This window comes from Lagopus leucura, unplaced genomic scaffold (genome assembly GCF_019238085.1).
Source record: "Lagopus leucura isolate 7727_CA_CO unplaced genomic scaffold, USGS_WTPT01 Super-Scaffold_73, whole genome shotgun sequence".
In the NCBI taxonomy this organism is placed as follows: domain Eukaryota; kingdom Metazoa; phylum Chordata; class Aves; order Galliformes; family Phasianidae; genus Lagopus; species Lagopus leucura.
Window position 1 is genome coordinate 26,749,245 of NW_024962252.1, and position 26,589 is coordinate 26,775,833.

A 26,589-nucleotide genomic window follows, 5' to 3' on the forward strand; every position below is an offset into this window, starting at 1 on the left:
ATATGAAGTGATCATCAGTTCTTTACACATGTGTATGTGTCATAGCCTGAAACACTGACCTGGGGAAAGGACCAGGTCGGCCCTGGGAGCACAGGTGAAGGCAATTCAGCTGTGCCACCCAAAGTTGTGGAGCCTGGCTCCACCTCTCTTAAACCTCATTTAAGGGCTGACTGCCACTAGGGAAGGATCTTTTTTCAGGAGATTGCTCCCTAGCGGAGCTTTCCCCGTGAAACTTGAATCTTTTGATACAGCTTTTCCCTTCCCTTTTAGCACCTTTCTATCATGCTGATCCTCCTATTTTATTGAAAAAAACCTACCACGAAAAATGCAAACATAATGAAACAAAAATCAAGAGAACAACTGAGATAAGTAGCTGGATAATAAATCCTTCATGAAATAAGATTTTTCTTCTGAAAAATAGACATTAGCTGGAATTATCATTTTATTTCTGCCTGTAACAGTTTAATCTAAAAGCTCCTTCATCAGGATGTCATTCACAGAAACAAGCAGTGATCATTTTCAAGATGAAATAACTTTTACAATGCTTACACCTCATATAGGTGCTTCCTTAGCACTGACAGTTAGGGAACTCTGTGCTTCAAAGCCATTCTCTTCCTAGCCTCTGTGGCCTCCTATTGTGAGTAACTTCTGAATGTACCAAAAATTGCCTTGGATCATAGTATGGATACAGAGAGAAGAGCGTGTCTGAGTGAGGCTTAGTGGCCTCATCTCAGGACTCGTCTCTCTTCCATCGCCTCCATCTCCCTTTACACCTGCCTCATCTCCAGCTCCATTGCAATGCTTTAAGGAACAAGGGTCCCTTGGTTTGATGGCTGCCATTAAAGCATCTCCCTGAGATGGGCAACATAATCCTACAGTGGTTTTTCTAACACTACCTGAAAGGTTTTGAAAAGCATAACAAGACAGAAGTGTCCTAAACCCTGGGCATCTGGAAAGTTATTTTCCCATGCCTCACAGACTGGAAATATGACTTGGTGAAAGATGGTCAGCTTGCAATTTGACTTTCACTGTCCTCACTTTACTGTTCCTTAAAGTTACAACAAGAGACACAAACAGAAAAGAGGACTTTTTAAAATAAAGTGCTTGTTTGGTATTAATGAAAAACAAAAAAATAAATGAAAGAAGCTGAGAATAATAATTAATCCAGCATCACATGCATAAGCGCGTCAGCAAATCTTTGCATTTACTGTAATGACACATGTAATATATAGGTACATATTTTTGAACAGCAGCATCTACTGTTGTTTTCGTCACATCAGTGAGCAATAGGTAAGTCTTAAACATAGTGATAGTTTATATAGAGAAAAATAGAGGAAAAAATAGAGAACTACTCAATCACATTTAGTTTTAGATTTTTCTACACCACTTCAAAATGGAAATATATATATATTTAAATGTGAAGTATGAACAGCAAAGCTCTCTGGCCCTTACAAGTAAAATTCAGACCTCTTAAGATAGAATTACCTTTAGATCTTGCTCTATCTGCAGGACTTCTAGATTTCATAATGTTTTTTTTCAAAGTTTCTTTTGGTATTTTCCTTTCAGTAGCTGGCATGGACTGTTTTGAGTATGAAGTGGATTTCCCAAATCCAGAACTTCTAACCACCCCGTGAGGACTATATGAAGACTTCTTTTTATGTAAAGGTGTTGTACTTCTGATATTCTTGTACATTTGTTTAGTTGTTGTTGATTCTGATTTTTCGTTCTTCGAGCAACAAGACTGCAGAACCTATGATAGAGCACATCTGTTTAGAACAGGTTTTAGGGCCCAGTGTGATCTGAAGTTAGATTTCAGTGTTAGAAAAGCGTAGAACCAGTTTCCAGAATTATACAGCAGTAAGACTACTGAGTAGGAGGGGACAAAAACAAAACAACCATGGGAAATAACTACTTTTAGCCAAATGAATAACTTGAAATTATGAATAATTTATTATGCTTTCCTACTTCAGAAATACACAAGTACTTTGCACTGGTTCTGTTGGATTGTTCTGTGAAGTTGCATTTTATTACAGGATCTCTAGCTTGCCAAAACAGGTAATTTTTCAGGTTATTTGACTGAAAATTAAATCACAGTGAACAGAAACTCAGCAATGAAGAGAGGAACAGCAGCAGGCAGAGGAACCCTCCAAAACTTCATCATTTAAAAATTAAGTATATGGCTCCTAAGACCAGCAAGTGAGAAAGTTTAGCCTGTTGTCACTGGTAGAAAATCCACCAGGATGAACCAAACACAGCCCCTCCTCAATGCCTTGCAGGCTGAAGGGGTGACTGCCTACAGAAGTGTGGGCTTAATTTAGGAGATGCAGGGAGAAGAGAATTTGGAGATTGTGGAAATCCTGTACTGCAAATTAGGTAAAGGTGAGAACTAATATGGACTAGGTAGAAATAAGTGTAGAAAATAGACAAAAAACAATAGAGAAGCCAGCCAGCGTTGCTGGCCAGCATTTTAGTCTGACTAAAAGCCTACATTTGATCAGTCTAATCTATGCTCTTACTGAATTGTATTTCTAACTACCCATTCTACAGGTATGGTCTCAGCTCTGAGCCTTGTGTGTGTTCCCTCCAGTAAGAAGACATGCTCATATTCAGAACTAGCTTGAGCTGGGGATGTAACTGCAGCAGCTGTGCAGCTTTAAGGCCGAGATTCTTCATGTTGTGATGACCCCAAATTCTACTGTATGTGGATGCCTCTAAAAATAGCAACATGAAATTTTCAAGAAAAACAACAACACTCTTACTTCCTAAATATCAGTGCATAACCAAATAACAGGCCAGCTAAAATTTTATACATTTTGAATGTATTAAATTATATCAAACAGATTTTTTTTGTTACCTGTTCAGCTTTGCTGCCTTGTGAAAGCAGACAGTCTTGTATTACCTCTTCACTTAGCACATCAGGTTGTACTTCACTGGTCTGAATTTCTTTCTCAGTCATTCTCTGAAAGCTATCTTCATTTGCAGCTGTCTGTAGAAAGATGCTGTCTTCTCTGTTAAATTTTTCAAGTAAGCTTGTCTCCCAAACCGAATTATTTTGGTGCTCTTTATAGGGTAAGTGATTGACAAGTTCATTTACCATGCTGCCTATCACCTTCACAGGACTACAAGAGAAAGGAATAGGGTCATTTATTTATAAGATTTTTGCCCTTTGCCTTTCTGCCACTCTGGAAAAAGCAGGCCATTTTCCCTTAGGTAGCATCTGTAAAGACTGCTCAAACTTGAAAGAATCACTAGGCTCTTCTTAAGAACAACCATGCGGATTTAGTTATAAAAACAAAAAAGACTAGGCTGAAGATTCACACTGTGAGAAGACTGTGTCTTGTTCAACAAGAGACATTTCCCAGCAGTAACTGTTTTTGCAGAGGCACCAGATTGGGCTGTAAGACAAACACTTGCAAGCATGCAGTCAGTGCTAGTAAAACAATGAATGGTAAATCCTGCAGAGTACACTTGCTTGTTAAGTTCCCAGAACCAATCTGCTAAGCAAAACCTGTTTCTGACAGCTCCAAGACCTCTACGTTATTTGCTACACACAAGCTGGTGCAAAGCAAAAGGAATTATGGAGCACAGGTTAGTTGGAATTACAAGAGTAAGCAATATAAAATGATGTGACCTTTTGCCAGACTGTAGAAGTTGGAGAATTAGGATAGGATGTGGGCTGAAACCCACATAGAGGGAAAGAGGCTGATGAGTAGAGGCCCTTAAAAGCTGAGATCTTATTTATAATAGTTACCAAGACGGAGAAAGACTCATCTGAAATGACTTGGCAAACATTGCTTCTTATCGTCTAAATGAAGCTTGGACATCTCCATAACCAATTAACTGTATATTCCTTTTGCAGTTCATTGTAAAACACCATAATGCCAATGCAAATCATAATGAAATTTCAGTCTTTAACTTGGGGAAAAAAAACAGGCAAGTTGTTCTGTAAGCTGTTTATTCCACTAACAGTTAATGAGCTTAAGTAAATAAAATTCTGAAATAAATACCTTTCAGGTTCCAAATCAAAACATCTGGCATTATAGGGATCTCCTTTAATAGGTCTCATAAAGTCTTCCACAGTAGGCAAATCTAATTAGTTCAAAATAACAAAATCATTTTTTAAAAGTTTAGAAAATGCATTTGTAAAAAGGACATTTAAAAATGTTCCATAAATGTAAGTGTTAAAGATATTAATAGCTCACTTATTTCACATCTTGCAAAAAATATGCTTTCCATTGAGGTATTTACCTGACTCAGTAGTTGATGTGTTTTTTGAATAGAGATCATGATTTTGTGAAGTAACTTGTGGCAAGCATTTTGAAACGGCCATGGAAGAATCATGTATTTTTTGCTCATCAGTGTCTCCCAAAGACTGATTAACGTGATGATACGCACGGTGTAAGGCTTCAGTGTCACTGGAAGTTTCTCCATGCAAAGTGCCTGTGGAAAATGCAGTCTCATAACAGATACTATAGGACTTTCTGATTGGGAAATAACACACCACAATCTGTTTCAGTAACTGGCTTGGACTGTTAAGTGAGAACAGTGCTTTCCATTTCAGGAAAAGAAAAAATCTTTTCTACTATAAAAATAAAAAATTATCAAGTTAATTAGTACTTGATGGTATTGATTATTAATGCCAAATAGCTTTATCTGCAGCTTGCATGCCTTTCCTGCCCCAGCCCCCAGTATTTTTTTCCCCTCTAAAATTGATAGGGTATGTGAAACGACTATTTTAATAGATGCTATCACAATGTCATGCTCTGCATATCTCTTTGGGTACAACCTCAATATACTGTTTATTTTACAGTTATGTTAAACACTGACAAAATAAAATTTTAGCCATAGTGAGCCGAAGGAGATTATATTTAAATCAGACTGCAATGCAGAAAGCAATTTTCCAGTAATCAAGGGTCAAGAGATGTGTTTCTGCTAAGAAGGCAGATTTTTTTTACTGAAACGGTTCCTCCTCCTCTCAAGATTAGTTAACAAAAGCCAAGGGCTTCATGATGACTGACAACCTAAAAACAAAGGAAGATACTAAGGAAATTCTTTCGTTTTGTTTTTTCAAAAACAGCCTTTACCTGCTTCATTCATTTCAATTCCACTAACTTCTTGAGGCAGATCATTTTCACTTAGAGCTACACCTGATGTTTCAGCAGCTTTCTGAAGTTCTGTAGTTGAATCTTGTGAATCAAGTAGTACAACTAAAAACCAAGAAGATAAGAGTTAAAACAATTTTCCTATTTATAGTCTATCTACACTATAGAACATTATCTTAATGCTCTAGGTGGGCAAAAAAATGCCATATAAATAACTATAATGCCATTAATGGTATAACTCTGAATACCAGCATGAAAAGTACTAAGTAGAAAAATAAAACTACATAGGTTATCACTTTGAAGTGCTAATAGATTTATTTTTAAGCATTTTGGACCAACAGATTTCCAGTAAAACACAATAATATTAGGTTTTAAGTATCAAAATAATAAGTTCAGATAAAGTATCAGAAAGGTACATTTAATATTCTTCCACTGATTAAAGATTATATTTTACCTTTAGCCAGCATGCCAGCGTTTGGTTCCTATGAAAAATAAACAAACAGAACAATAGCACTTTTTGAATTTCAGGAAAAAAAAAAATCCAGACAAACTTCAAAAGCTGCTCCAAAATCTATGAACTAAAGCTGCTCTTGGGTGCTTCAAGCATATGCACTTTGCTAAAGCTCTCCTCTCTCAGCATTCTGTACTATAAAAGACCTCTTAGAAGTGACTGGGAACTAAATGCTACTCTGCATAAATGAAACAATATTTTTTGCACCTTCCTGGCTCACTTCTATCAGTGTAGATTTTGTATTCTCTGTCCAAATTGCTTCTCCATACAGATCTGAGGGGTCTGCGGCATCTGCTGGTGTACACCTCTCTAACAGCTCCAAGAGACAGATTCATCAATAGTCATCCTGAAGCTCCAGCCAGAGCTCATTGTTTCTGGACTCTCAATACAGTTCTTCATTCAAAGGAGCAGTAAGCAGGCAACTTTGAGGAAATGCTTATAGTGACACGTCACACAGAAGAGTATATCCTTAATAAAACTATATAGACCCATGACCATAATATTCTTTAGGAAAGTACACATAGTATGAGTTTAATATATTAATACTGCAGAAGTTTTATGATTCATGAATTAATATCAACATTTGGTATGTTACACTTTTCTTGAACACTTCAACTCCTGACATATTTTGATTTACCTGACTTTCTTCAGTTTTAAAGGCAGGATCAGCAGCTGTTTCTTCTTCAAAATCTTCACTGTAGCTGCCTGAAGAGTAAAATAAACATCAAACAGATGAAATATTCAGGGAAGATAAAGCAGTATGGGAAAAGCTATTTCCCTTCCCCAATCTCTAGGCTAAGAACATCTACTGCTGCTATTACTCTTTTTGAGAAGTTTTGATACTGTGCACGGTCCAAAATCTACAAAAAAAAAAAAAAAAAAAAAAAATCACATGTAACCTCTCCAAATTAAATTGAAGTTTGTCTTATGACCAGACATACTTCACCTACATCCCCTTGTGCCCTACAAACCATATTCTCCTACTTGGGGGTGAAACGATGCAAAGCCGCCACAGCATTTCTGCTGTAACTACCATGACTCCCTGCAATCTACAGAGAAATCAGGCTTTCAAGGAGAAAAGATTTCCTATGATTTACAAATAAGCCCTCTTAATATTCAGGAAATCTCTGGATTCTGGAATCTCTAAACAAGAGATCAAACTCAGATGTGAACAAAAATACGGAAGATGACAGCTAAAACACTGGAGTATCTCAAACATTAAGAGCTATTTCAAAATCAGGGCCAGGTGTTTTTGTAAATCTTTGATGGACAGATTTATTCTTCTTTCCTATTTCTCTTTCTGGCACTGTTCACAATATATTAAAATCCTTTTCAAAAATCAAAAAAATATGTTTAAAAAAGTCAGAAGTAAACCCCAAAACTCACCTATCTGTACACCAGCTGCACAGACATACTGTGTAAAGCTGATGCAAAAACTAGATAAATTCAGATTACATTAATTTTCATATCAACGTAAGCTTTACCCACAGCAGCAGGGAGATATGGAAACAGAAGCTAGCTGGCTTACATATCACACTAAAAAAGGTTCACAGAGGATGCTGGCCTATCCTGTGAATCTGAAACCTACCAAGTGCTAAGCTGTTTTCTGCTTAGCAGGACAAGGCAACACCAAGAACAAAACAAGCTAAAAACCTGCAGTATCATTTCCCCTTTCCAGACCTTTGAATTATATTCCACTATATATGATATATATATATCTATGCATATATGATAGATATATATATATGTATAGTGGAATATATATATATATGATATATATGTAATATGAAGAGTGTGCTTTCCTCTGATGTCCTGCTATGAAGACTTTGTGTTCGAATTGCAGTACCAATCCACACATTGCATTGCTGCTATTGTTTAATGAAACTCTCATAATTAATAGCATACACAGTAAAAAAAAATAATAATAAATTTTTTTAAAAAAGCAAGATTTTCGAGTGAACAGTTTAGAAACCATTACCACATTTCTCTTCAGGTGTGGATTCCACTTCTTTTTCACTTTTTTCATTTCTAAGAAACAAAATAAAAGTTTTACAGTCTCTTTTTGGAGAACAAGTATATATGCATATTTAACTTATAAAACTTTACTGGTATTGCTAGTTCTAAGAAGTATCAGAAACTTGAATTTGTCCATCAGATTAAACTATAGGTAAGAAAGGTAAGTGTCAGCAGTTGTTAAAAATAAATATTTATATTTTTACAACACTCCATATTTCAAATTCCAATCCAACCCTTTAGGAATTACTTCCTTTCTGCATTCCTTTTGACATCTATACCAGATTCTCAGATAAAAATTTGTCAGATCTGCTTCTTGCTCTGACATTGTAAATCTGCATTACCCAAAAAATAAAATAAAATAAAATAAAATAAAAAAAAAAAAATCAAAAAACAACCAATGAACAAAATACAAAACAAAAAACATTCTCCTTTCTTTCCCCTTTCCAGAACTCTGACCTTCCAACTGCTGGAGTTCTTAAGTCATCATTCAGTTACTCTTTACTACTACGAAGGTTAAATCAACTGGTAACTATTGAGCTGCACTGAAGATGTATACCTTCATCCACCTCCAAGCCTTGCCTTACTTCTTTCTCTTATTTATTGAGATCGCTTCCATCCTTGTATTTAAAAACAAAACCCACTACCTACACCCAAAGAAACCCACACAGGATCTTGTCCCACAGAATCTCAGTGGTCATCGTACTCAGACACCTAAGTCACACATGCCCACAACACAGTCTACAACTTTTTCTTCCCTCCAAATTACTGTACAAATGGTGCTAACATTACAGAATCGCTGGAATTCAGCTCTTTATTTAATCTTGAATAATCAATAGGTGAGGAAGCTTCTTGTTCAAGTTTAGCAAAAAAGATCTCTTTTTCCTCTTGTTCTTCCAAGGTATCCAATCCAACTCCTGTATTACTTTGATTAGGAACAGAAGCCACAAAGGAATCTAAATGTGAAAACACAAAATAGTAACAGTTAACTACAGACAGACTCATAAAAACTTACCAATATCAAATTATCACAAATTAGTTTAAGGAGTCTTCATAAGATGCTGCAGAGAGAAATGAAGGATCCCAACTTGCAATAAAATAGAGGAAATTGTTCATAATAATAACTTAGATTTAGACCTAACTAACATGAAACAGTTGCACTCTCAGTTCTCACCATTTGTTTCCAGGCTGTCTCTACTTAATGAGAAAGCGACTCCATGACTCTTCCGAAGCTGCATCTCTTCTGGATGCATGTTTTCATCAGTCTCCCCTGTAAGCTGCAAAGCCTTCTTGACAGCGCTTTCGCTGGCTTCAAGGATTTCTAGAAGAAAAGTTGCAAAGGTTCTGACTACCATCTTAAAAGCTGTTTGTATGACACTTCAGTCATCTTCCAGAACTGCTTTTTTTTTACTTTTTTTATTTGGAATCTTGTTACAGCTACAAAGGTGCACACTCACAGATCACATTCATCTAGCTTCAGTTTCTATTATACATAAACCTTATTTAATTAGTTTATCAACCTATTGCATACATGGCATAAACACAACAACTGTAAAAACTGATTAACAGTACTCATCGAGAAGAGAACCCAGAACTTATTTGGTAAGAAAACCCAGAAGCTATTATTGCTCTGTTACAAGTCTATTAATTTCCTTTGATCTACTATCCCAGTGAAAGTGTCAGACTTTGAAAAATTGCAGCCATTGCTTTAGTAGATACGTCTGTTGCAAAGCAAATGTTCTAGACAAAAAAAAAAAAAAAAACCAGAACACTTTTTTAGAGTTCACTGAACCAATACACAGTTCTTCCATTCTGTATGCTTTTGCAACTGCAACATGCAGTTGCTCTCCTTACTGTAACTTCAGTTCTAAGAGGGGTCAGCACCACTGTTATTACCTTACATGAAAATTCTGCTTTCAAACAGAATGCTGATGTATTTCATAGAATCACAGAATGGCTTGGGTTGAAAAGGACCACAATGATCATCTAGTTTCAACCCCCCTGCTGTGTGCAGGGTCGCCAACCACCAGACCAGACTGCCCAGAGCCACATCCAGCCTGGCCTTGAATGCCTCCAGGGATGGGGCATCCACAACCTCCTTGGGCAACCCGCTCCAGTGTGTCACCACCCTCCGTGTGAAAAACTTCCTGCTAATATCTAACCTAAACCTCCCCTGTCTCAGTTTCCAACCATTCCCCCTTGTCCTAGCACTAGCCACTCTTGTAAACAGCTGCCCCCCCTCCTGTTCATATGTTCCCTTCTAGTACCGGAAGGCCACAAGGAGGTCTCCCCATAGCCTTCTCTAAGCTAAATAAGCCCAGTTCCCTCAACTTTTCTTCACAGGAGGTTTAGGCGTATCTAGTTCTTTACAGAAAACTAAATGCTAAATATTGCAGTAAATTACTAGTTAAATAAACCATATCAAGTTTCTTCTGCTTGATCCTAAAACACACATTTATAGGCTTAAATTCTTAAATAGATTCTCTTAGGATGTAGGAAGAAAAACTGCTCATGTATTTTATGAGATGACTTCACAGCTCTCACAGAAAGGAGCAGAAAACATATCTGTCTTTTCCAACACGAATCCCCAGTCAGCAAAATTAAAAAGGGGATGCATATATCAATAACTTCAGATCAAGATCACTATACAAGTCTTCCATGTACTGATCAAGTGCTTCAGTTCTAAGTTAATCACTCTGCCCTTGTACAACTAAGTTATTCAAAGAAATGCCATATTTATCTAAATGAAAGACATTTTGCTACTACACTGAAGATGATAAAATGCAAAATTCAAGGTGTTGTGCAAAGGATCAAAGCACAGACAGTCCATCTCTGATACCCAAATGCAGTAATTTAAAGTACAAGGGCTCCACTGAAAGTTATACCTCCTATTCTATGATGTTGGCCCATGATGACAGAGGTGGATGTTGGTGGTAAGGCAGTGAGGCTGAACCTTCCCACTAATCTCTGCTACATTTTGTTGCTGCCTGATAGATGGCAGCAGAGGGACAGACTCATAAAATGATGTCTAGGATGAAAGTGCCGATGCAGCAAAGGTACGTCACTGAATTCCTCCGTGTGGATAAAACGGTAACTGCTGAGATTCATTGACACTTGCTGAATGTTTATGGAGACCAAACAGTGTCTGTGAACACAGTGAGGTGGTTGGGGATGTGTTTCAGCAGCGGCAACAGCGGGTCACCTCCATGGGTGCAAACTTGAATGAGCACAGTGTGCAGACAGCTTGTTCATTGTTGGTAAAAATGCATAGCTAACTATGCAATAGTTAGTTCAATAGCTATTGAAAAATACTGCTTTGTAGCTGAGAATTTGCTCTATCAAACAGTATGATAGAATCATAGAATTACTCAGGTTGGAAAAGACCTTAAAGATCAAGTCCAACCACAACCTTACAATACGACCCTAACTCTGTTGTTGCGCTCTTTGAAGTTTTCATGGAGACAAATAGGAGGCAATACTTGAGGAGCAACCTACGCAATCTACCCATATGGTGCTTTATTCTAGTTATCAAGCAAATGGGAGTCTGTTTTCAGGCAGCTCACAAGTTGCTTTACACAGCTTCATATTAGGCTGCAGTCTCACCAGATCTCCAAGACCCTGTTTTTCAATGAGAGAATGTTAGCGGAGGCAAAGATAAGTTGTCGCAGCTCTACCAGATAAGATTTACATGAAGAGAGACAGGAATATTCTTCAATTACATATTACAATAATTTTCAATGGAACAAAATTTTAAAGAAAAGCATTTTCCTTAGTTTTATTTTAGCTGTCTTAAACTCAGTGAACCAACAGAGTTTTTTAACTCTTTTAAGTTTTCACGGTTTTCTGTAAGCTAATACATGGAAGTATTTTTCTAGTTCAAACCAGATCAGAATTTTTTGGTGGAAAAGCTCTTTCCACTATAATTTGAGAATGAAATACTATTTTACAGCCACTGAACTCTGTAACTCAGCCAACTCCCAACTCCCAGACACGTGTACCATATTACATAGGGATACATTCTACTGTTGTTACTGAAGAGAAGCACATCTTTTACTAGCCCTATGCAACTGGAACTCTGAGAAACCTACCAAACTTGGAAAAAATATCAACTTGGTTGGATTTCAAAGTCTATTTTTTCACAGCCATTTTGAGCTGTTTGTATTTGTTAACCCTTGTGAAAATCACATTGTGGAGCAGCAGTTTCATATCACTACCCATATACTTGTGCTCTCAATTCTTGCACTATTTAGTCACATTTAAAATATGTGGTATTCTTTAAATTCCTGCTCCCTGGAGTCAGTTAAAATAAGAACCTAAGCTGCACTTAGTTTCTATTACAATTTGCACTTGTTTCTATTACATTTGCAAAGGAAAATGTAAGAACATAAATACCAAGCACACAAATCTACACGACAATAAATGTCCATGTAAAATCTAACTTTTAATTCTTAAGCTGAGCAGGACTTACAGAATTAAGCACTTTTAACTTTTTAATATCACATAAAACACAATAAATTTGTTACCCTTAGGACTGTCAGAACCATCAGAAGTGAGGCTTCCTTCTTCTTTGTTTAAATACGAATCTTTCTTGCTCTTATGAAATTTTTCCAGCATTTTGAATTTACACAAAGCCTTGCTCCGAGACACACTGGAAGAAGGTTTAGGGGCAACTACTTCTAAGCGTACACAAACATTTATGAGTTTTAATGCACAATGGACAGGGAATACAGAAAAATAAAGTGTGAGAATTCAAATTGCTACTTCTGAAAAAGTAATACAACTCAGTTTTTTGTAGATTGAATTATCTACAGTTTTGTAGCTATATAAAAATTAAAGGGTTAGTACTTATCTATTCTGAAACTACAACTATCTTCTACTCTTTAAATAAAGTAAGCAAAAAAAAACCAACAAATTGCTAATTAGTTCTTTTTCCATACATACTTTGCATTCAAATAGACTGTTCTCAGAGCTCAATATGTACATTACTTGAAAGCAGAAAAAAAATCAACACAACTATTTCAACAACACAAGTTGTACTGTACTACAAATCTCAAAAGAAAGCATCTAGATCAGTTAAAAGAAAAGCAGAAAAACTTAGGTAGATAAGATATGAATTCTTGCTCCCTTTACCTAGGCTGTTTAAAAAAACTGCACTTGTCCACTTAAACCCACTGGAGAATTTGCTTGGCCACTAAAATCAAATGCCTTCCATTCACATCACCAGTAATCAATTTTTACATATCAATACCAATGTTGAAAACTCTGCTTTCTCATGAAACTTAGATGACAGTCACACTCTACACTTCATACATCTCAGACTAGCTAGGTGCATAGCATGAGACTGACTTATCCAAAATTTCAAGTGTGTACTTGGTGGGAGGAAGCTTATAAACTGGACAATTCAGAGAAAAGTTCTTGGTTCCAGAATTAACAGAAATAACTCTTTAGTACAGTTATCTTGACACAAAAGAGAGCAGAAGCTGCCTGAGGAATGTAGCCAGGTACTTCTTTTGTCTAGAAACAGGACTGTGGGAAGATACGAACCATGTAGAATGGCCTGGGTTGGAAGGGACCTCAAAGGTCACATTGTTTTTCTGACCAGAAGCTAGCACAAATCAGAAACAGGTAAGATGACTAAATGAAGTTGGTGAGCATCTGGTAGATGCATGGCAAAAGTCAACATATAAAAAAATGTAGAAAAACACTTCCTGATACAACACCTAGGTTATTTATTCCCATGACTGATGTCCATTGTGAGACATCACTTATCCAGCTTCACATTCTCTCATATCTACTGAGAAACCAGAAGGGCTGACAGTGCATAGTCTGTTGGAAGCAATAAAAAAAACCCAAGGCCTTCCAAAACAGTAATTTGAAATAAGTGCCAAACTCATTGTACGGCTCATATTTCAAATATTAAGCCTAATTCAAGGCATAGAGTCAATTTTTGCGTTTATCTCCCAGACCGAGATGCTTTATACATATTTTGTGCAAAGGAGGCTTAGGAAAACAGGATGTACACTCTAGAAAGGTAACATAAGGAAAATGTTCTATAAGCTACACAGTCACAAACATCATCTAAAGACCAAGTGCCAAATATTTCTTTGTCATCCAAAATATTATTGAATCTTCTTGAACTCAACACCAAAGCTGTATTTAACCTTATACATAACACTAATTGCTACTGTACTTTACACATAAGTATTTCACACAGCAACAATTATGATTTTTAATTATTCTTTGGAGTTTCTTCTCAGATAGCATAAAGATAGTTACTTAACATAACAGGTTGAATGTGATATTACATCAATTAAAATGATCCTGCAAATTAAAAAAATTGAATTTGTCATGAAGACACCAACTGTACTGTTCCCACTTCAGGGCACCATGCACAGAGCAACCCGCTGCTCAGCAGGGGGAAAATAATCATATCAATAGGAAGTGCATATAATACTTATGCAGATTGGAGTCTTTCAGCTTAAACAAACAGAACAGTGAATATTACTATTTCTCCAATATGAAATACAGAGAAGATATTTTCTATTTACTAACAATACTGATCTTAGTTAAGACGCTCAGTTACTTTCCTTCGTTTCCTTATATTCAACACTGTCTGTCTGCCTGCATCACTACCAACAGTGATGTACGATGCAGCAACAGTAAAGCAAAGCTTCACACACCTACTGGTTTATTCAGGAAATGACAAATCAATTAAGTGGCAGCTTGCTATCATGAGAAAACTATGGCCAAAAATTCTGCAAAAGATTTTCTACAGGAAAAGCACTTATATTACTATATAAGGCTGATATTAAATTAACTGAACAAAACATAAAATTTAATAAAATACCAGACTGGAAATCTGAACGAGGAATCTTTTGTTCACTATTCTCCACTACTTCGTCATGGATCTCCATCCTTTCCTTCTTATCTCTCAGTTTAACAAATCTTGTTTGGAAATCTTGAAAAGTGAAACAAACAGCGAGACAGGCAAGTGTTAAGACAGGACAGGAGTTCTGATTATCCAATTTATCTATCGTTTAAATGACAAAAGCAAATAGATATTACATTAGCTACAGGAAGGTCTTTAACTTCTCAAATTTGGAAGACAGTATCCTGAATCATAATTTATACATTTCAGCCTAGAACTGAAGAACAGACTTCAAACGTGTCTAGGATAATAAGCAGAGTAATTTGAAAACGTACTTTATTCCACTTAGCTGAATGAACAGAAGTAATTTACTCAGGTTACTATCAAACTATAAAACTAAGTGAAAACAGGTGATTAGTTAAACTTCTACTTATTTTCCAGCATTTCTGCAATACATGCCTTGGAAAAATCAGCCAGATAACAACTAAATGCATAGTATATTTAGTCCTCCAATCACTTGTATTACATCTTTCTAGAATGCACAATATAGGTACTGACGTTGCAGAAAAAAATGTAGCAGGAAGTAGGAGAAAATGAAAACCCCAAAATAGAGACAACCCTGGTGCATCATTCAAGCTAGTTAGCCAGGCTTTGTACCTTATTAACATCACAATATCTCTCTATGTTGTAACCCAACAACATGAACTCATATGGAGCTAGCTCACCTATTTGTAATGCTACACTGTGGTGAAGGAGAGATTCATACATTTAATTAAATTTGATTCGAGAGAACAAAATACTTTGAGAATAATATTTATTAACAGGCTGTCAGGTAACGTAAGAGTATTATCTGCAAACCAATGCAGAGGTTCAAGCCTGCAAGAATACACAAGGATTTGAAAAGTTTTGAAGAATGCCAATTTTACACTATTCCAAATTTATATCCAGCTAATGTCCTTACTTGTCACCAAAGCAACATTATTGCTTCAGTGGGACAATTATTTTGGTATTCCTCACAATAACACAATCTGTCATTTTAAACCTCTGCAAAAGTTATCTACACAAATGAAAATCATAAAATAGCTTGTAGTGTGCACACACAGAAATCAGCCCTTTATGTAGGGGATTTATCACTCTCGACTTTAGCCACATACAAGCTGTCTACTTTTATGACTGCAGAGGAAAACTGAGCTCATAGTGAAGGTGCCTAAACGACCTCTGCAAAGTGAACTCCGTTGCATCCGAACTTTAACTAGCAAAATGGCATCTCTTATAGTGCAGGCTACTTCTCTGCTGTGCAGTTCACAATCTATCACAGGCTAATGCAACTGGTACTATTTGTGAGTGCCCAGTGTGACAAACAGCCCTTTCCCCATGAGATGACACGATTGGGAACTATGTTTCATGACACAGAGATATATTCTCTTTTGGAAAGGAGCACCAACAAGGTTTTCTAGGAAAACTTGAAGGCCTCTCTGTTTTAAAATTCTGAAGTACCAGGTGGCATATGGCTTAATGTACATGACCCACAAGTGCAGATATCAACACCCAGGAGGAGGACAGATGTGCAGACGAAATAAAAACTATCAGGCTGGCAAAGACAGTGTTCAGAGAAGACTTCAGTGCAGAGATCCACCATATTTGCCTTACATTCGTAAGCTCAGTTTTATTAAGTCCAACTGCCAAGACACATTGGACATCTGAATCAAAACCCATTATGCACAGATTACTTATGACTCCCTCTGAGAAAATAAGCCAGCCCCTCAAGAAAAACATGAATATGAACATGCCTGCTTCTTCCGCAGGTAAATGGATTCCATATTTAGAAAACTGGGTAGATGTCTCTTTAAATATTTTCATGTTGAAGGAGAAGCTTGTTTTAAAGAAACCTCACCAAGTTTACTAGAACTGTATGATTTATACGTTAACTAACTGCAGATCAGGCATGCTTCCATTCTAGTACCTGTAGTTAAATTACAGGGCCTCTAAGATATCCTTGGCTTAAAAAATAAAACCAATTGAGTTGGTTAGGACAGGAACAACTTGACATTATCACACAACTACTTATGCTGCTTTGTAGTTGTATTTAAACCGTACAAGAACTGTCCTCCAAAATGTCTAATTACTCTGCCCTTAGAGTACCTATTCCAGTACTTCTGGTTGAAATAACTGGAGAAACATCAAAGTGCTCTGTGGGCAGCCTCGAGCATCTCAGAAAAAAAAATGGAGGAATGCTAACTTCTAGACACCTCTGAAAATTTTCATTTATAAAAAGAAGAGAAATAAAGTCATTATAACCTCTTACTTCTCCTACCCTGGCTAGCAAGAACACTCTGACCTTCAGTTTCTCTGAAAAGGGATAAAAAAACCTATCTCATAACCACCATAACTGTCTTGCACTGCCTGACAGGAGCTCTCTCATGTTCACTGGAGTTCTCCAGCAATATCTTAAAAGCCAGAGATACATAGAGTCTAGATAACACCTATTAAGGCTATGCCTAGATGACACAATTTCTGACTAAGATTTGTCTCTGAGTTACAGCAGTGCTAACAGGACAGACCTCTACTTAAAATTAGAAGGCTTCCAGCAATACCTTAACCTCATCGTATGAAAACATGATTTGTGGGACTGTTAAGCTCCACAGAATCACAGAATGGCCAGGGTTGGAAGGGACCTCAAGGATCATGAATCTCCAACCCCCCTGCCACATGCAGGGCCACCAGCCTCCACATTTAATACTAGACCAGGCTGCCCAGGGCCCCATCCAATCTGGCCTTGAACACCTCCAAGGACGGGGCATCCACAACCTCTCTGGGCAGCCTGTTCCAGCACCTCATCACTCTCTGGGTAAAGAATTTCCCCCTGATGTCCAACCTAAATCTCCCCTCCCTCAACTTAAAACCATTTCCCCTTGTCCTACACATATCAACCCTTTTAAAGAGTTGATTCCCCTCCTGTTTGTAGGCTCCCTTTAGGTATTGAAAGGCTGCAATGAGGTCACCCCGCAGCCTTCTTTTCTCCAGGCTGAACAAGCCCAGCTCCCTCAGCCTGTCCTCATAGGGAAGGTGCTCTAGTCCTCTGATTATCCTAGTGGCCCTCCTCTGGACCCTCTCCAACAGCTCCCTGTCTTTTTTGTACTGCGGGCTCCACACTTGGACGCAGTATTCCAGATGGGGCCTCACAAGAGCAGAGTGCAAGCTCCAGTTGCAAGTTATTCAAATCATGAAAATAAGAAGCCACATTATTACAATAAGAATATGCAACCACACTGTGGAAACTCTGTATTCCCGTAGTTTATTACCAAAGAAGAAAAAAATGATGGCGTGGAAACCTAGAGGTGGAAAGTCTGCAAACAGTATTTTCTTCTATAACTGCATGATCAAGAAAATACTGAACCAGCAGCCACGCTGTCACAGCCCTTTTTCCCTTAAGCTGTGGCTTATGGCAAGGGAAATGCTGAGTACTGACAGCAGTATGTGTTTTAAACAGCTGCTGTTGTTATTTCAGTCTTTATGAGGAACAGGTTGGTTACAAAAGAAATCCACAAATATTTTAGTTGAAATCCTAAGCTACATTTTCTAATTACTATACTCTATTTACTGTTTACAAGTTTCAGTAACTTGAAAACTACAAGAAGAAAAAAAACAACAAACAGCAGAAACCCTTCCCACAGTTGGAATATGATCTCTTCTTAAAAGAAAGATGTGATTACATTTGAGTTTTATCATTTGCAATAGTGTTCCAAAGTAACAACTCCATTGTGAAAAGAAAGAACTAGCCCGACCCCCTGTGGCCAAAAAACTACAGAACTACGTTATTTACCACCATCATCCAAATCTTCCTCACATAGCCACCACGGCACTGCATCCTTTTGCTTTGTTTCTTTTTTCCTGGGCAGCCCCAATGTCTCAAGAATGCTGGACTTCTTTTCTGAATTTCCAGGTGAATCGTCTGAAAGAGACTGAGTCAATTGCATACAAGATTAAAGACAGTTTTTACATTTTCTCACTGTTTAATTGTATTTCAGCCACACTGTTCTTCAACGTCAGAGTTTAGCTGACTGTCTTTATTCCCTACTACCTGCCTTTTTTGCATATGCCTATAAAATTGAGTAAAAAGACAATAATATTTATGTGTATCAGTACTGCATTTAATACAATAAGTTCACTGTCAGTATCTGCAAGTCTTAAAAGTTAACTGCTTAGTAGAGCGTATGTTCATATCTTAGTTCAATATACAAGCAGGCAAAATCCTGCCTACATCCCTAAATATTAAATAAAAAGCATGGAAAAAAAAAAAAAGATACAGTAGAGTAAAACCTACTTTGCTTTGCCAGCCTTTTTACATGAGCATTATTAATATTCTAAAAATGAACTTTCACAAGCAACTTCCTAGCTCCCAGCAAATTGAATTTCAGAAATGCACTTTGTGCTTTCTCTTCCTGGAAATCAATAGAAATGCCAGAACTATTCCAAGCTGACTGCTATTAAGCTTCTGCATGCATTTTTCAGTTACCTATATTGATTCCAAATGATGGCTGACTTCAGTGAAGACAAAAAAAAACCAACCCAACAATATCCTAAAAATGTAAATTGCTAAAGAGTAACAAGAAGGAAATATGCTTCATAAGATAATAACACTTTTCTGACATGGTACAACTTTAAGAAAATTAATAATAATAAAAATAATAAATAATAATAAAATCTCTGGTCCTCTTTCTTAATACAGCTCTCTGTGGCCTATGGCAGTACCCAGTTAGCTGTCCAGATATCCAATCTAAAATATATTTGTGCACAAAATAAACCTTAAGCTACACAGGAAGCCTGACACTTCCAGTCTTTTTCCTTCTTTGGCAGAATCCTGCTTTCTATCTGCACTACCAGTACCAAAGATTAAAAGAATTACTCCAGCACATTGCAGCCTTTTGTGTTACAGTCTTTGTGCTTTTAATTCAGTGAGCATAAGGTTAAGGGGTGTGACATACTGCTTATTTTCATCCTAGGTTTTTAGTCGTCATTTTCAAAATCAATTGTCCTAAAATGTTAGAGAACGCAGTAAACAAAGTCACCAAAAGCCACAAAGAATTCACATATGAAATGCATCTTAAGGCAAAATTTCAAAAGCTTTACTTTTCTAATAGTCACAAATAAGAAAATGTGAGAGCACAAACAGTTCTGGAAGCAACAGGACTACACATGCTTAGCATGTAAAGTGAAATAGGTTATTTTATTAAAGTTATCTTCTGTAGACCACTGTGTGACACTTGTGTATAACAAACATTACTGCAAAATTACTCTGTATCTAAGGGCTCGGTGTATATGCACCTCACAGGAACATCAGTAAATCAAACATCAATCCTCTAAAGGCACTGTGGGAGAGAGAAAAGAAAAAAAATAAACAACCACAATCTGACCAATGCCTCTGACCAAAAACATCTTCAGTTTCACTGTAACAAAATGCCTGACCAAGCCTCAGAAAGAAAATCTTAGTGCACCACGATTTGCAATGTAATGAAACAGAATTTTTGTAAATTATGAAACTGCCGGAGAACAGGATGTACTGCAATTTCTTTATGTTGGCTCAGTGACACACAGAACAAAAATGTCTTACATTTTTAATAAATATCCTATAAATAACAACTTCCTTATACTAGTCACTACATAAGTAGCGGTGCTGTTGTCCCCAAAGGTTTGGCTGCCTCTTGCTGGCTGCAAGTACCAACAGGTGTTTGATGCAAGCTTTGTTGTCACCTGCAGTTTCTTTTACAGCTAACAGAATCGTCTACTCTGCAGTCAGAACTTCAGTGATGCTGGTGATCCTTGGAGTATTGTAACTAAAGTAACTGAAACTCCCAGCTGTTGCTCTCAAGTTCTGGAAACTTTCTGTGTCCAGCCATCTTGTCAACTGCAGACAGTAAAGCTGCAGCAGCTGGGAAAAGAAAAGCTGACACAAACATGCTAGAGTTTTTTCAACATGTCAGTAGTGAAACTTACACGTTTATTGTCCAAAAGGAAAATTAAAGCTACAAAAATAATAATCAAATCTTTGGACCAGTAATGGATTTTCAAGAATCAGCAAGAGGCACAGATAATCCGTATTTTCTCTCCCCTACAAAAGAGCCTCTCAGCCTTTCAGGAAAATAGCCAACCAGAAGAATAAAAGAAATCAGCTGTTTAATCCAAACTGAACTAAAAGCAGAATGAGTCAGTTTCAAGACCTGGAACAACTGTAGGGTAAAAAAAATGGACCTTACCATCTCCTAGAGACAAGAAGAAACTTAAGTAGACAAGCAAAGGCAGAATTGGATTCAGAACCCAAGACCAGTTGTCCTAACTATTTCATGAAAAAGTCTTGTTTCAAGTCTACTGCAAATTATGGTATCTTAACATACTTGATCTTTTAGTAAAAAAAAAAACACATTTTTTCCATACATGGTTAAATGTCAAATATCCTTCCGTCTCAGCTGTTACCACATATTATGTGGGATAAAAGCCAGCCTAGAAGTCCAGAAGCAGATAATAGGTGTTTGTTTTTTTCTCCTGTCTGTGCATTGCTTTGTCATTAATATTATGAGGGTGGATAGTGATAGGACAAGGGGGAATGGTTGTAAACTGAGACAGGGGAGGCTTAGGTTAGATATTAGCAGGAAGTTTTTCACACAGAGGGTGGTGAAGCACTGGAACAGGTTGCCCAAGGAGGTTGTGGATGCCCCATCCCTGGAGGCATTCAAGGAGGCTGGATGTGGCTCTGGGCAGCTTGGTCTGGTGGTTGGAGACCCTGCACAGAGCAGGGGGTTGAAACTAGATGATCATTGAGGTCCTTTTCAACACAGGCCATGCTGTGATTCTATTATCAAAAAAAAAAGCAAATAATAGAAGCACTGTGCATGAGAAAGAACTTGCATGGTACATCTTAAGGAAACTTCATAGCCAACAATAGCACACTCACTGGCTATATCAAAATGACAGATGATACATAAGGAAAATGAAAGTGAAGTAGGATAAATACACTAAAGCTGGTAGAAGGCAGTGGAAGGATCACAGCTACATAGACAGTGAAGGAGGAAGTGCTATGGATGACAACACGCTGTTCTATAAAGTATTTTGGAATAACTGTGACCTGGCTGAGGAATCATTAAAAGAATGATTCTGCACGCGACAATTGCTGTTACAGATTTTTGTTTCCCTTTGTGTAATGAAAAAAAGCCTAGAAAATCCTCCTTACTGCTGGTTTCTGACATTCAGTGCATACACCATACAGTTTCTTCAGTTTAATCCTCCTACTAGACCTGCATCATCCTAATGCACCTAGTCTTTCTTTTGACTTTGTTTTCATACCACACATGTATTTTCATCTCAAATCCTTCCCAAACAATAGTTCCATTAAGAGCAAGAGTTATTTAATAGGGGAAAAATACCCTGCTCCCTCTCTTCCCTGAAAAATTTGCTTAAACAAATCTTATACCAACAACTAAGAAACAGTTTTTGCTTCTTCTCTCCACTTAATATACTCAACTACAAAGGTCACCTACACAGCCATACATTCCAGAAAACAGACCATACCAGTTTCTTATTTTTCTAACAAAAAAAGGCTGCCCACTTTTAATAAAAACTAAAAAAATAGAAAGAAAAAAAAGGGAGGAATACAGTGGAAGATACAGGTACCTAAAGTAACAGCGTAGATAATGTCATCATTTTTTGGGTCTGTATGTAGTGACTAAGGCAAAAACCAGTACATACTTGTAATGACTGGAATGAGAGTACACCCTTCATAAACAGTGTTAGTTTGGGATGCTAAAAAATACATACATTACAGTGTGAGTTGCTAAAAATTACGCGCTTTTCCTAAGTGCCATTTAGGGGAAAAAAAATTAAATCACAATAGCTGTACTGAATTATCGTAACTCAAGCATTCTCTATCTGAGCAATAAATAAAGAGCAAGAAGAGCATATCAAATGAGGAATGAAATACAAGGAATGATCAAATGCAGACGTTTGTCAGATGGGCAAAATAAATAAAACAAAAGAATAAATCTCTTTTCCTCAAAGCAACTTCACAGCAATAGTAAAGCATTTTAGATGAATGTCCAAAGTCTACTTTCCTTTAAAAAAAAAAAAATAATAATAATTCCAGTAAATTCAATAATGTTCTTTCAATCACATTAAATGCCAAAATATATATTTATTTGTGAATCTTAATATTCAGATGACATGTATACTCTCAATTTAGTATTGCTCAATTAAGTTACATTTATATCATAATTAGAAAAGTAACTCACTAGTGGCACAGTCAAGGCAGAAAATGTGTCTTACACAGGAAAGCTAAAATATTCATGAAAAAGAAGTCTACTGTTATTACAGTTCTCTACTGCACAGTACAAAGTGCTACTTTTATAGAAGCTGCTACCTACATTTTTCACAAGTAATTAAATTGTGGCATAGCCTCTGCATCAAAAAATCTTCAAGCATTCATTACTCATAACAGAATCACAGAATCACCAAGGTTGGAAAAGACCTACAAGATCATCCAGTCCAACCATCCACCTATCACCAATAGCACTCTCTAAAACATGTCCCTCAACACAAAATCCAAATGTTCCTAACAGATAACAGAAATCTCAAGAGTAGTCTGCAAGAATGGCAACCATTAGCTATGCTTACATACTGTAATTTCATTCAGCAAAGGCCTTATGTATGTGGCATCTACACCTTACTGCACTGTGTACCTGATAGATCAGAGAGCGAACACTAAAATTACAAAGCCACATCCAATGAAGAAATATACCAAGTCATGAAATTTTGACCATGTCTGATAATTCTGAGCTTAAGTCATAACCCACAGATTTGCATGATTTTTCCTGTACTCAGAGCACTATAAGCAATACAAAAGTTCAAATAAAAATTTCCCAATCCCGACAACATATTTCCTTACTGGTGAAATAAGAATTTTTAAATGCAATGAAATCAGAATTACTCAGAAAAATAAGGACATCTTAAAACACACCTTACAACTGCATAGAGAAAAGTATTTTGATCTCATTACCTCTATTTTCAATTAAATATCAATTTGAAGCCTCCACTACAAAATAACACAGACACACAAAATGAAGCAAAACCCAGAACGAAAGGCTCTTTCTGAAGATTCAACCTAGCAGCAACAACATGCTCGTATTTAATTACAAAACCATTCTCTTGATTTAAATCTAAATTAGGATGAACTACATTTAACTACAATGTTGCCAAAAGCCACCCATTAGGCAGCTATGTGCATTATATGACAGAAGCATAGCCATGCATTCTATCTCATGATCTTCCACACCCAATTTTTCTTCTGTGTTTTAATGAGGAAAGTAGATGTAACTTTGTTCTGAAACTTACCTCTTTCAGAAACTCTTCAAACTGCTTATCTAATTCTTCGTTTGAACACTGATGAGCCATAATCTGCAACTGGATGTTACCTTCTAATCTTTCAATACTAAGACTTAAAATAAGAATAGAGTTAATTAAAAGCATTCTAAAATCAAACGAAGCCAAGCAATTTGCTACTTTAACAGAACTACAACAGAAAAACTTCCAGAAATCTGCCAAATTTTATCCCTCCCAAGCCAAATACACAAGTTACCCAGATTCTCTATAAACAAAATACTAAGTTCATAAACAATAGATTCAGCATTCAAATTTGGAGAGAGAAATAAAATGTATCTTCATCGCCTTTACATTATTCTTCAAAAATAGCTCTTTTTATACTCACAATTAAGACTTTTATCAATGATCAAACGAGAATACACTGCAGTAATAATTCCTACCCATTTTTAAGGGCTCTTAATTTCTTCTTACGATTTCTTTTCTTTCAGAATTAGGGACAAGTGGCATTATAAGTTTTGTTTCCTAATCTCTGCCGTGCCTGGGACTCAGAAATAGATGAAAGTCCTCAAGACTGGAAGATGGTATTCAGTTTGATGTGTCCTGACACAGGAAGCCTATAGCACTTGCCCACAGCACTTTGCCAAAAGTCTTTGTTGATTTCTCCGGTATAAAATATGCCCAACACTCAACATGCCACAAAGCTTCTGCACATCGCAGTGCTCAACATTCATGGCTCCCTTCTAAGCTGTGTATGCGTGGCAGCATTAAACTACTTCAGCACCTCCGAGGCTATGAAGGGCTATGCCAACCTAAAAGGGCTCAACTTCTGCAGAAATGGTTTTAGCATGGAACAAAACTTCTCCCAGCACTGAGCCCCTCAGTACAGAGGTCTGTTACCTACCTGGTAAAGTTACTTTGACAGGCAACTGTGAGAACTGCTTCCTGCTTTCACTCCTCCATCCCCAGAACACCCCACGCTTCAGCTCTGACAGGTAAGAAAAAACACCACTCAACAGTTTGAGCAAGACAAGTTAGAGCAGACTGCCCGTGCTTCGAATTAAAGCAGGTATCCTTACGTAAGCACCTGGAAACATCTCTGAACACCCGGTAAGCAGATTAAGGACGTTACCTCTCAGGACACACATAATCTTTTATACCTTTCCATCGAAGGACGCTGCAGATAGGATACGGTTTAGCAGTTTAGTTTCTGGCTACCCTAATTGCTTCAACAAACGGGGAGTACTTAATTCCAGCCGGGCCAGAAAAATAAATTAATTCTTCTGGTACATCTGCAATTGCATTTATCTTAAAACTGCTTCCCCCGAAAAGCTAACAGAATAGATCCTTGCTTTTGAAAAAGACAAACACACACAGCCATCACCCTCTGCAGTCATACCGTTAAAAGAGGAGGCTTAGCAATAACGGAACACGAAACGCCCTGGGATCCGCGGCTGCCAAAGGAGAGGGCTCGGACTTCTGCTCCTCCGGCTCCGCGGCCCGACAGGCGCTGCTGAGTTTGGGCTGTGGGACGGTGTTCAAACGCCAGCCCCGGCCCAGGCCTCCAGCTCGCTCGCGCGTGGCCGCCGTTGTCAAGGAAACCCTCCCGGCCACCGTAGCGCCCGCCGAAGCTGACCGCCCCGGGATGGACCACGTGACCCGCCCCTGAGTTCCGCCTGGAGGACACGTGACGGGGGAGCGTGACTAGAATAGGGGAGGGAGAGACGTCTCCAGCGGCCATCACTACTGTGGCACACGTCGGCGTGTGAGCGGCGGGCTCCGCGCCTTCACGTAGCGTGCGGAGCGGCTCCCCCTGCTGGGCGGCGGGAGAGAAGCGCCGGTGGGGCCCGGCGGAGGAGGGCGGGCTGCGGCGCTCAGCGGCGCTCAGCGGTCCCGCCATGAAGGGTCACGGCAGGACGGCGCTCCTTTAGCACCGCCTGCCGCTAACGGCTGTGCGCCAGGCCTGGCAGTGCTCGGGGAGCCTTTGGGCAATGCCTGCGATGTATCGTAGAATCACAAAATCGCTAAGGACAGAAAAGATTTCTGTAGTCCAATTGTCAGTCCTTCGCCACCATGCCCACTAAACCATGTCCCTCAGTGCCATGTGTACATCACAGAATCACAGAATGGCCCAGGTTGGAAGACACCTCAAGGATCAGGAATCTGCAAGCCCCTTGCCACATGGAGGGCCACCAACCTCCCCATTTAATACTAGACCAGGCTGTCCAGGATCCCATCCAATCTGGCCTCAAACACCTCTAGGGATGGGTATCCACAGCCTCTCTGGGTAGCTGTTCTAGCACCTCACCACTCTCATAGTAAAGAACTTCCCCCGTGAGATCCAGCCTAAGTCTTCCCTCCTTCAACTTAAAACCATTTCCCCTTGTCCTGCTGTTACACGTTTCATGGAATCCATTCTAATTCCATTCAAGATTCTGGCATCAACATTATTTGCTTAAACATGAAGGTATTAACCAGTATAACTAATAAATGTGGAGGTATTAACTATTTCCTGCTTAGCTCCTGAGTTGCCCTATGTGGAGCCAGGAGTTGGTCACCATCTGGTGGATCCCAGCCAGGACAGGATATTCAGTGATGCTATAGTGTTGCTTAGGGCTGTGCTTCGAGGGAGAGCTGAAAGCATGTAGCTTTCTCTCACAAAAGCCCGAAGGGAACTATCCCTTCTCACTCTTCCTCAGAAATCTTCTAAAGCTTTCCTCATGCTTCCGCAT

At 38.0% G+C, this 26,589-nt stretch overlaps 1 protein-coding gene across 5 annotated transcripts in view; it reads right to left on the minus strand.

Moving 5' to 3' along the window:
- CEP162 (centrosomal protein 162) overlaps window positions 1–25,434 on the minus strand; it is a 43,004-nt gene extending 17,570 nt beyond the window's left edge. Inside the window, exons 1-15 of one of the 5 annotated variants that reach the window (XM_042893084.1) lie at window positions 25,257–25,434; window positions 24,762–24,845; window positions 23,873–23,975; window positions 18,318–18,456; window positions 14,474–14,584; window positions 8,801–8,947; window positions 8,414–8,582; window positions 7,595–7,641; window positions 6,251–6,318; window positions 5,557–5,584; window positions 5,085–5,207; window positions 4,249–4,440; window positions 4,008–4,089; window positions 2,855–3,119; window positions 1,486–1,750 (exon numbers count right to left, since the gene is read on the minus strand). In XM_042893084.1, coding sequence (XP_042749018.1) covers window positions 1,486–1,750; window positions 2,855–3,119; window positions 4,008–4,089; window positions 4,249–4,440; window positions 5,085–5,207; window positions 5,557–5,584; window positions 6,251–6,318; window positions 7,595–7,641; window positions 8,414–8,582; window positions 8,801–8,947; window positions 14,474–14,584; window positions 18,318–18,456; window positions 23,873–23,932 — 1,696 coding nt within the window. In that variant the 5' untranslated portion in view covers window positions 23,933–23,975; window positions 24,762–24,845; window positions 25,257–25,434. Of the gene's footprint in view, window positions 1–1,485; window positions 1,751–2,854; window positions 3,120–4,007; window positions 4,090–4,248; window positions 4,441–5,084; window positions 5,208–5,556; window positions 5,585–6,250; window positions 6,319–7,591; window positions 7,642–8,413; window positions 8,583–8,800; window positions 8,948–12,149; window positions 12,308–14,473; window positions 14,585–18,317; window positions 18,457–23,872; window positions 23,976–24,761; window positions 24,846–25,256 lie in introns of those variants that run through there. The other 4 variants (XM_042893077.1, XM_042893090.1, XM_042893107.1 and 1 more) reach the window with 4 other exon arrangements.
- Window positions 25,435–26,589: the final 1,155 nt, after the last annotated feature.